The sequence below is a fragment of the Bison bison genome, unplaced genomic scaffold (assembly GCF_000754665.1).
Source record: "Bison bison bison isolate TAMUID 2011002044 unplaced genomic scaffold, Bison_UMD1.0 scf7180017864181, whole genome shotgun sequence".
Taxonomy (NCBI): Eukaryota; Metazoa; Chordata; class Mammalia; order Artiodactyla; family Bovidae; genus Bison; species Bison bison.
Window position 1 is genome coordinate 3,990,308 of NW_011494753.1, and position 11,474 is coordinate 4,001,781.

The 11,474-nt window shown below is 53.2% G+C and overlaps 1 protein-coding gene across 1 annotated transcript in view; it reads left to right on the plus strand.

Annotated features, from left to right (window-relative positions):
- The window catches only part of PCSK6 (proprotein convertase subtilisin/kexin type 6), a 179,333-nt gene that overhangs the window by 107,183 nt on the left and 60,676 nt on the right, over window positions 1-11,474 (plus strand). Inside the window, exon 9 of the mRNA XM_010843399.1 lies at window positions 6,313-6,485. Within this exon, the coding sequence (XP_010841701.1) occupies window positions 6,313-6,485 (173 nt within the window). The remainder of the gene's footprint in view (window positions 1-6,312; window positions 6,486-11,474) is intronic.

The following is an 11,474-nucleotide window of genomic DNA, read 5'->3' on the forward strand; positions in this document are numbered from 1 at the left end:
TAATTTTAGCCCTGTGCTCAGTGTTCCCCATCACTCTGTCCCTGTCTGCTTCTGGTTGGCAGTGGTGGTGGGTGGGCTCAGACTTGCGCCCACCAGCCTTCAGCTCATCGTAATCAGTGTCTCACCTGCCAGGTGAGTTCCGGACAGAGCCCTCCTGGCTGGTTCCTTGAGAGCCCCTCCAGACATGGAGGGTGAGCCAGGCCACTACATTGGGTCCTCCGGCCTCAGGGCCCCTCCCAATGTCCTGTAGGATGCCCACCCCACCCTGGCCTAAGGAGAACTTGCTGGGTGAGGTCACCTGTAGGGTGCCTGATGAAGCCCTTGCCTTTTTTACTTTCAGTTCAGTTCAGTCACTCAGTTGTGTCCGACTCTTTGCGACCCCATGAATCCCAGCACGCCAGGCCTCCCTGTCCATCACCAACTCCAGGAGTTCACTCAGACTCACGTCCATCGTAACTTTAGGGGGCATCTGGCTTTTGGTGAGTTGCTCCCCTGAGCTGATGCTTAGCAGGACTCAGACACTTCCCTGAGGCAGGATGGGGTCACCTGAAGCACAGCCTGCCCCTGGAGCTCAGCTCCAGCTCCAGCTCAGCAAAGCCCACCAGCCCGAGGGACAGATCCCCAGGCTGCTGGGGGGCAGGCGGTGCCCTGGAACTGAAAGGTGTCCTGCTCAGGCCTCGTGAAGGACAAAGGGCAGGAGCCTTTTCAGCCTGTTGACTGTTTCTGGGAAGTTCAAGTGCAGCAGCAGCAGCCACATTCCTGCTGGTGTTTTTGTTCCCTGTTTTGATGGGGGAACTGAATCATGCTTTTCCTTTCATAAACAGGAGAATGCTAAGTACATAACAGCTAAATTAATCCTTGCCCATAAATTAGTTCATTATGTTAATTCAGACTCACAGAACTCAGTCGCATTAGCGTTTCCATTAAGCTGTTTAGGCTTACGAGTATTTTAAGAGTACAATTTAAGCTGCAGATTAATCTTCAAAGGCTCCAAGTGTGTTTTTAACTGCAGGAAAATTTAAAATCCATTGGGAGGTTTGGGGGGATTTAATGACTGTGGGTAGCACAGCCCCCACATTCTCATCAAAGGCCCCCACCTGCTGGGTATGGTACTCCGAGGCTGAGAGGAGCCTTAGGAAGGAGGAGATGGGCAGGTATGGCCACCATCCTCCCCAGATGACAGGTGAGCCGATTCTAGGCTGCATGTGCGATTCTGAGGTTGTCCGCACAGACACTGAGTGGAAGCAGTTCCACTCCCGAGGGCTTGTGAGAAAGATAGGCAGGGAGAGAACACAGAGCCTGTCCGAGCTGCGTGACAAGCCAATGGCCTTCTTGCTGGGTGGTGTGACTGTCTTCTTGTCACTGCCGTCTGGTCTTCATCAGAGGCCCGCTCAGGGCATCCTGTCATAGGACATACATCCTTCAGGGCTCCTCACATCCCTGCCTATGGGGCTAAGTCCCTGTCCTGCCTGCTGTCCCCTGTCCCATCCTGCCAGCCCTCATTGAACTACTTTGCTCTCTGGACCCTGCTCCCTGGTGCAGAAACCATGAAACTCAGTCAGGATTTCAAATCTCCAGCACACTGCTGAGGTTCTTCCACTTTTTACTGTTCTCTGACAAATCAGCAGAACCTCATTATGAAAGAGTGACCTGTTTTGAAATAGAGTTTTCATTATTATTCAGATATGACAGGCCCACAGGTCAGGAGACAGTGGTCCCTGAGCAGAGTCTGTCACTCACAGTTCCCAAGAGGATGGGTCATGCTGCCATGGGGGACACGTGGCAGGCTCCAGGGTCTCTCTGGAGGCAGAAGGAGCAAGGGAAGCAGTGATCTGCAGCCCTTATTGTGGTTTCTGCATAAAAGACAAGTGAGGAGGGGTGAGCAGGCTTAAGATGGACTAGTTTGAATCATTTCAGGGCTTGGGGCTTAGGGGCTGCCCCTGGTGGTCCAGTTCCTGGCCCTGGGGTGACTGGGGCAGGTGGAGAGTAACCTGAAGGTAAGACCCCCACTCCCAATGAAAGACATGCTTGTGGGGTGGACTCTGGATTGTCTGGTTTGCCGAAGGAAGACATCCTGGGGGCCTCCTGTACCATCTCCAAGAACTGGCCAGCCTGGGAGTGTGGGGGTTCAGTCCCTGCAGGGTCAGCAAGGCCTGAAGCATCAGAATACAGAAAATAAGAGACAGGGTTCATGCAAGACCTACTGGGAGAGGCCTCCTCTCAGGGGCCCAAGACGGTGCAGGACCCCAAGAGTTTACTGGACACCACTGGCTCCTGCCTCATTTCCACCATGAGGGATATCGGACTGAACAGGAGCCCAGGGAGACCTGGTGTGGTGGTCAGCTGTGGTGTCTGGACACTTCCTGTAACCCTGTGGCAAGTTAACATGTGCCTCCCAGTCCCGCAGACACACCCCAGGTCTTAGAAGGAGGCTGTTCAGTGCAGGCATGTTTACAGATCTGAGAGCTTATTTGTCTTGGGCCATAATGAGAGCAGAAGCCTTTCAGGTTTGCAGCGTTTCTAAACAACTGTTGCAACCTCCCTCAGTCCAGAATGGCTGTTGGTAGGACAGAATATACTGTAGTTTTAGTGGAAAAAGAGAGAAAGATGAAATCAATTCTCTGTGGAAATTGCTAAAATAAACTCAGGATTAATGAACAAAATTTGTTGGGGAGGCCCATTTGTCACACTCAGGAAGCCACAATCTAATTTTACTTGCCGCTGTTCATTGCTCTTGCATTGCCATTCATTTGCTGAAGGCAAAACACATTACCTCTCAATAGACAGGAGTGGGCCCACGTCAGGCTCCCCTTCCCTCCTCCAGACGGCCTGATGGCTGACTTCCTGTTGGGGAGAGGGAGGAGGGCAGGGGGTGTTCTTCCAATTGTCTTTTCCTTGGCTCACCAACAGAAACATTTTCTCTCAGCTCTAGAGGCTGAACGTCCAAGGTGAAGGTGTCGGCAGGCCTGGTTTCTTCCAAGGCCTCTCTCTAGACCAGCAGATAGCTGCTCATCTCTGTCTCCCTGTGGTCATCCCTTGGTCTGTGTTGTCTGTATTGGAATTTCCTCTTAGAAGGACACCAGGCCTGTCGGATGGGGGGTATACCCATGTGACCTCACTTCAGCTTAATTACTCCTTTAAGACCCTGTCTGCAAGTCCAGCACCACCTGCCTCCCACTAGCCTGTGAAAGTGGACGGATGCAGGGCACTTGTAGGGGCGATGCAGTGGCCCTGGGTGGGTTTGCCCATCACACACAAGCCTGTAATTTGCATGTGCTGTGTGCTCAGTTGCTTCATTTGAGTCCGACTCTGTGTAGCCCACCAGGCTCCTCTGTCCATGGGATTCTCCAGGCAAGAGTACTGGAGTGGGTTGTCATTCCCTTTTGTAAATTAGGAGCAGGGGAAGGGAGGAAGGATGGGTCACTATGAGAAAATTGTGGTGGTTTTTTTAACTTCCTCAGGAAACTTATAAAATCAGTGCTTTCGTCGGGTTCTTCAGGACAGTGAGGCTGCTGTGGGTGCAGGTCAGTCTGTGGAAAGGTGACTGCGGCAAGCCCAGCTGTGCAATCTTCCCGGATGTGACTCTGCCAGGGACTGAGCTGCCCAGCAGGCCCTGCAAAGCCCCCTCCCCATCCTCCTCGTCACACTTCTCCCACCTCGTTCGCTAAATGGGACCTCAGAGTGGACGGGTCAGCCCCGTGTGTCCCGTTTCCGGGAGCCCTGGACCCAGCCTGCTGCCCAGGTGTGGGCACACCAACAACCAGGACAAACCAAATCCAGATGGTTTGTCCACATTATTTTTGTACCTGACAGTTTATGAGTCTTTTTTTTTTTCATTAAAGAAATGATGACTATTTTCTTCAGTTGGGCATTTCCAGAGAGCCATTCGCATTTAATGCTAATACCGGAACAGCAGGTCTCCACTGGAAATATTTACCTTTTCCTTGTTGGCAGCTTGTCAGTGTTGGGAAAACAGATGCTTAATTAAAATCTCAGTATGTCATGCTTTCTTCCTCACACATCAGTCACTCTTCCTCCAGGTTGGAGGAGGCATGTGAGAGGTATCGGGAAGCATTCCGGTCTTCTGTTTTTATGTACTTGGGGGATGTCTCCTGGCATCTTGTTCCTGTTCAGACATTGGCATTCCACCACCCATCCCTGGCCTGGAGAGGCCTGAGGGTGGCAGGCTGTCACCACCTAGATGGCAGAACTGGTTTGGTTTTGGCTGTGTGTATGGTCAGTGGGGTCTCTTGCCAGGAGAATCCATTGCTAAAGATAAGGACATGAAGAAAGCAGCTGCTTTTTTTCAGAAAGAAGAGGGCATCAGGGCCCCAATGTTATATTATCCTCCCGACTGCCCCAGCAGGTTTTGTGGAAAATATGGGCTCAGAGAGTGTGAGACCCTGGCCCAAGGCCAGATGCAGCTGGGATGTGATTCCACCCCTGGACTGTCGAGCCCCTGCTCTCTTACCCCTGAAGCACTCTGCGCTTCATCTTGCCCCGGGGCTGCATCTTTGCCCCACGAAGCAGCCAGCATCCTGTACTGGTTGTGGCCCCTCCTCAGTGTTCATGGCTCCAAGAGCCCCAAGGTCCCATCTGTGACACAGCCATGGAGACAGGGGCCCTGGACACACAGACCGGAGACCGGGAGGCATGGTTTTAGGGGCCATGCTGACTGCTGTCAACCCCCAGAAATCAGAAAGGAGAAAGTACGGCACGGAGGGTCCATCCTCCACAGATGCTGACAAGCCCAAAGAAGATTCGGCTCTTACTCTATTCAAACCGAGAACCTCTATTTATCAAAAGACATCGTAAACAAAGTGAGCAGACAAGGCACTAACTGGGAGAAGGTATTTATAACATAAGTAACTGACAAAGGATGAATTCCCAGTGCACACTGTGTTATTTAAGCCTGCTTCCACTCATATTAAAGCGCCCACTGTTAAGGCAGTGGATAAACTAATGCACATTTCTGGGTCAAGGCCTGGGTCAAGGCCTCAGGTGTTCAAGTTCATATTTTCCCAAGATGGAGGTTCATGTGTGTCTGTTATTTATTTAGTAGGCTTTGTAACTAACGTGTACCAGGCTTTATTTAATAGGCTTGTAACGTGTGTACCAGGCAATCCTTCATGTGTCAAATAGTAAATGTTTTAAAAATAAAGGTAAAAAATAGTTATTGTTAACAGCCCCTGGAGGTAGGTCTACTGCCCCGGTTTTTACTGATAGGGTCAGAACTAGCTGCTGACACAGTGGCCACTTACCATGTGCCAGGCACGTTATATGAACCATCTTTTTAGATGTTTTGGCGCCTCAGCAGATTTGACAGCTTTCATCACTGCACATTGCAGATGTCAGAAGCTTAGGGAGATGAGGTAGCCCTGTGGTCACTAACTGGTTACAACAGGTGGTTGGGCAGGGTCTCCCTGGTGGCCTGCCCCATGTTCCCCCTACCTTCCATGGGTGAGGGGCCTCCTCCCCAGGCCTCCTCTCCGGAGCTGGTGACAAGGTGTCCACCCCCACCCCCACCCCCCGTCCTGTGCCGTCACATCCAGGCTTGAACAATGGTGGCAGCTCTGCATCTTGCTACCAGACACCTGAGGGTCCAAACCGCTCAGGCAGCCATGACAAAATCTCACAGACCAGGCGGCCCAGACCACAGGCCCTTGTGGCTCACAGCTCTGGAGGGCTGAAACCCAAGTTCAAGGTGCCAGCCCACTGCTTTCTCGTGAGGGCCCCATAGCGTGGCAGCTGGCAGATGACCGCCATCCGTGTTCTCACGTGGCAGAGAAGATGAGAGGCACGCTCTCGCCGTCAGTTCTCCTGAGTCTGCTAGTCCTGTCCTGGCCCCTCATGACCGCATCTGAAAGTCCTGCCTCCAGATATGCTGGCATGGGGTTAGGGGGTCAACCCTGAGCCTGGGAACACAAGCCTGTGGTCCATGGAGGGTGAAGGAGTGGGGAGCAGGTGGAGCCAGCAGGTAAAGCAGTTTGCGTTGGTGTCTGCTCACTCTTGAGGCCATCCAGCCACAAGGAGCTGGACGTCTGGTGACCTCAGCCTTCCCTCAGGCCTTAGCCAGGGCCCACGTGGCTGTGGGCGCCATCGTTGAACCTGTGATGGTGCTCAGGTCTGAGTCCCTCTTGTTCTGCTGTGAATTTCTCTGACATTGTGTTCAAGCAGGGTTTCCAGGCTGTCAGGGTGGGAGTTGCTAGTGGCTGGGGTCCCAGCTGAGTGTGGGGCCCGATGTTGTACATGGGAACCCCGCCCACGAGGGGCCAGCATCCACACAGCTCTCACATCCGCCTGTGCTTTCAGGCATCCGAATGCTGGATGGAGATGTGACCGATGTGGTGGAGGCCAAGTCTCTGGGCACCAGACCCAATTACATCGACATCTACAGCGCCAGCTGGGGGCCGGACGATGATGGCAAGACGGTGGACGGGCCTGGCCGGCTGGCCAGACAGGCCTTCGAGCACGGCATCAGAAAGGTGTGGTGACCCAGAGCCGTGGTGGGAGGGCAGGGTGAGGGGCAAAGTGAGGGCTCTCAACAATTAAAAACCAGAAAGAATAAAGAAGCCAAAAACATAATATTAAAAGCAATTCTACAAACCCAAGACGATCTTCTCTGTGCATTGAAGGGCTCTACTTCTCACCCTTTAAGAGACGAGTAAGGGATCAGCTTCATGCTGGTTTGCAGTCTGTCATATTAAGTAACCAACATAGAAGTAAGGAGAAATCTTGTCATGTAGGTAGAAGTGAATAAATTTGAGGGACGTCACCGGAGGTCCAGTGGTTAAGACTTCACACTTGCAGTGTGAGGGCAGGGGTTCTGTCCCTGATCAGGGAAGCAAGACCCTACATACCACTCCCCCAGTTAAATAAATATATAAATAAATTTGAGGATCACACACACACAGTCGGAGTGACTCAGGGAGAGCCCCGACACAGGATGAGGTGGGACCAGGGCTAGAGTGAGGGAGAAGTCAAGTGGGGGCTCAGGGCAGCAGCTACCCACGAAACCAGAGCAGAGGGACGTCATCTCATTACAGAGTCGCTGCTCCCAAGGTGCCTGCAGCTTACCTGCCAGCCCCAGGACTCTGCCTCGCAGCCTGACAGCCCCCAGCTTGGGGTGTGCAGCTGGGTGGTGGGGGTCCTAGACTGACCGCCTGGCCTGTTAATGGGGCTCTACAGGTGGAAGGGTGTCTGGGACTCAGCCCACCTGCCCACAGGACCCCCATCCTGGAGCTCTGTGCGTCCATCACAGGCTGTGTGCTCACCTGGCAACCCCAAGGCATCAGGTCTCCATGGTGCTCCCTCCCCGCCAGTGTGCCACCCAGACATTTAGGACATCTTGGGTGGAGCCCACCAGGGGCTGTCAGAGCAAACACCTGAGCATGGGCCTTCAACCCATCAGCCAAGGGGGGCAGAGGAGGACACCCCAGTCACTCCATGGTCGTCAGTTCTGGGTCCTTGTGAGTTAGGAAAGCTGGGGCAGAGGGTCCTAGGTCTCACAAGGAGGGGGCACAGTGGATTTCTGGGCGAGGACAGCTTCCTGGAGTAGACACTGGCCTGTGGTCAGTGTCCCGGTGGCCCTGGGTGGCCAGGCAATGCCGGCGAGGTTAGAGCTGGAAGTCTAGGCCTCCCGAGGCAGGGTTTATGCCTCTGACTTCTCCTGTGGGAGATAGGACAGTGGGGCTGTATCAACCACATCTTATTATTTATATACTTTTATCATATTATTAAAGTTATTATTTTATCATAAACTGTGCACCATGACTAAAGTGTGGTCAATACATAGTTAACAAGTCAGATGGTACCAGTGGTTGTCCTGAAAGCAAGGCTTTCCACCCTCTGCACCCCACCCCGCCCCCCTCCACAGGCCCTTGTTGATGATTTCCTTTGTCTGAATAATACAATCTGGCCACTTTTCTGGATGTGCTGAGTTTGGTCACTTTCTATCTATTAATTCCCTTCTATGGGGCTGGGGTGTTTGTCTCCTGAAACACCCCCAGCCCCAGACCCCATGGTCTGGTGGCTCCAGGCCACGTGATACTGTACACAAGTGTGAGGCTTCTTATTTTGCCCTCTCTCCTCCCCGGCCGCTCAGGGCTTGAATGTCTGAGAAGTGAGTGACCAGAGTGGGGCTCCGTTCTCACGTCCCTCACAGCTCTGTGCTTACCCTGACACTCATGAGACAAAAGAAGAGGGGAACAGGTAGACATCAGCACGTCCATAGCTACACAAAGGACACAGACGTCTTCCTCTATCCTCATGATCCCGAGGAGATGTGCAGGCTCTTCAGTCAGCTCGGCGAGTGGCCGAGCTCACAGGGTGCTGGGAGGTCAGGCGCGGGCACGTTAGCCGCTGCCAGATGCACAGATCTCATTGCCCCAATTTCCAGCATCCCTCGTGTGCTGGGTCATGTGGCTCTCACTCTTGACACCAAGGGGAACCTCCTAAAATTAGGTGTAAGTTAGAGACCACTTTTATTGAATGGAAGATGCTGCTTTTTAAAGATATTTTCTTTATTCACATACTTGGTCACACCGGGGCTAAGTTGTGGTACATGGGCAGTTTAGTTGCAGGTGTGAGCTCTTAGCTGTAGCATGTAGGATGTAGTTCCCCAACCAGGGGTCGAACCCAGGCCCCCTACATTGGGAGCGCGGAGTCAGAGCCACAGGACCTCCAGGGTCGTCCCTGAAGATGCTTTTTGAGAGATGTGAATCCTGAGTGTCGGCCATTTCTATGAGATGATTTCTAAAGATTCTGAGAGCTGAGGACGAGCTGTTTCCAGGAGACAGGCTGGTTGTCTGGGCCTGACCTCTCTCGGGTGTATAGGTGAGCTGTAGAGAGTGGAGTGTCGGGAGCTGTGAGGGCTCCGCATGCTGAGTTCTGAGCCACGCTGGCCTCATTCAGCCATCAGGAGTGCAGAAGCTGCAGAGGGACCGCGTGGTTCCTGCCACTCGTGTCAGTTTCCTGAGATACTGAGGTCACTGCATTGTTTTTTTTTAGTCTTTCTGAATAAAATATGTCACATAGGAGCCTTAAATTGTAACTGTCAGAAGCTGTCACTGAAAATCCTCCTAGAAATTTGATGGTCTCAAACCAAACCACATTCTTCCGTCTGTTTTCCTCCTTGATGCCCCACTTGTCACCTGCAGCCTCCCCTGTAAAACCCGACTGCATCTTTGGTAGATGGTGCAGGTTCTGGTAGGCACCATCAGATGCTGTACTTTAGCATAAAGAGGTGTTGGATATTGGTCCTCATGTGGCTGGTCACCCAGAAGGGGAGAGTCTACCACACTGTGGCTGAAGGCACTGGCTGGGTCCAGTGCCTAGCATTCACTACCATTCCACACCCACAGACGAGCCATCTGCTTCCCTGGCAAGATGCCGAAACACATTCTGAGGAGCGGAGGTGGTGTCTTCCTGAACAGAAGTGCAAGTTCACGGCTGGGGTTGACACGTCCTCACCCTAGAGTAGGGTCCCCATCTCCAGGATCTGATGCCTGATGATCTGAGGTGGAGCTGATGTAATGATAATAGAAATAAAGTACACAATAAGTGTAAGGTGCTTGAACCATACCAAAACCACCCCCACCCCAATCTCTGGAAAAATCATCTTCCACAAAACTTGTCCCTAGTGCCAAAAATGTTGGGGACCACTGCCCTAGAGCCTCCACCCCGTGGCTTCCAGGTGAACAGAAGATGTGGAATGTGAACACACAGTCCTCAGAGACAGCTTGGACGTTCCTTACACCTCCGCCCTGGGTGTTTCCTCTGCCCTGTTCCCATGCTCTTTTCCAGGAGACTGTTCTCAGAAGGGAGAGAGGCTCTGGATGCTCTGATGCCTGTGAGAACTCAGGGGTCAGGGGTCCCTGCAAAGTGCAGGGTGAGGAGAGGCAAGTTTTTGGTATTTAGGCCTCTGTTGTTCGCCAGCATCACTGGGGAGCTCATTAGAAACACAGACTCGGGCTTACCTGGACCAGCCAAGCCCATACCTGCAACGTAGTGAGACCCAGGCATTGTCCTTTCACATGTGAGCTGTGTAGGTAGTGTGAGCAGTGTGGGCCATGTGAGTAGTGTGGGCGCTCATGAGTGTGAGCGGTGTGGACACTCACGAGTGTGAGCTGTGTGAGTGGAATGGGCGCTCACAAGTGTGAGTGGTGTGAACAGCATGGGCGCTCACGAGTGCAGGCCATGTGAGTGGTGTGGGCACTCACGAGTATGGGTGGTCATGAGTGTGGGCACTGTGGGCACTCATGAGTGTGGGCAGTGTGAGTAGTGTGGGTGCTTACAAATGTAAGCAGCACTCTACAAAGCAGGAGTAGGAATGTAGCTCCCTCTGCCTTTGATCAGTAACCTGCAGTGTGGTGAGGACTGAAGGTGAAGGTGTCCAGAGATGATTCGCGTGAGAGAATCAGAGACAGGCTCTGACTGAATTTCATTCGGATTCTTCCTGCTTTGTATGACCTTTGTGTGTGTTACTTGCACAGACAAACCCGTGTCCTCAGTCCTTCTAGCGACTGCCCTTTGTGCTGGCCACCGGGACAGGACTCCCCAGAGATGTGTGAACAAGAGTGGATGAGGCAGCTTTGTGCGGGGGGCTGGGCTGTCTTTCAAGCACCAGGTTAGAGCTGGTGGGAATGTTGGAGTGAAGACAAACCGGCACAAGAGGGCGGGCCCTGGGGTCCACTTGGTCCACATGTGGGGTGTCCTGGCGCCTCCAGGGAAGGTGGGTGCCTCAACCCAGGTGGCCTTGGGTGCCAGGGTCACATGTCTGCATCCCATCAGAAGCAGGGCTTCAAACAGCTACCAGGGTTGCAGGATTCCTTTGAAAGCTTCCTTTAAATTGGCCAGTAGTTGGGGAAAGCCTGGGTTTCCTCCTGCATATTTGGATGAGGGGGTAGGGGGTGAGGAGCCTGGGGCGCCTGCCCATCTGGAGACGGGTGTTGGCTCCACCCTCTGAGGCCAATTGCACCCACTAGCAGGTCCTGCCTTTGGACCAACGGGTCAGCTCCATCTGGCACTGGTGTGCTTGTTCAGCCGGTATCTGTGGCTGGAGGAGCCTGGTTGGGCCCGTGGGTGAGGATGGAGCTTGGCCAAGCTGGCAGTCTGAGCGCTTCAGTGTTGGCCCTGTGGAGGCCCTGGGGCACTCTCCTAGGATGGCCCTGGGCATTCTGGCACCTGGCCCTTGACCCATAGGTCCTGGGCCACCTGCTTTTCAAGGATCTTGCTCCCCAGGAAGGGTGCATCTGCAGCTGGTTTTGCAGAACCTTTATCCCCTCCCTCCCAGGACTAGCTCTTGCAATTCAGAAAAGTTAGATTCATCCATCAGCTCCCATGTCAGCATACGTGGGGTGCAATGTGGTGTTTATGACCATGGGTTGCCACAGAGGAAAGCACTGGCATGGCCCTGGGACAGGACAGGTCAGGTCACGGAAGGGCCTGCATCTTCCCCTGAAGAGCAGGGAGGG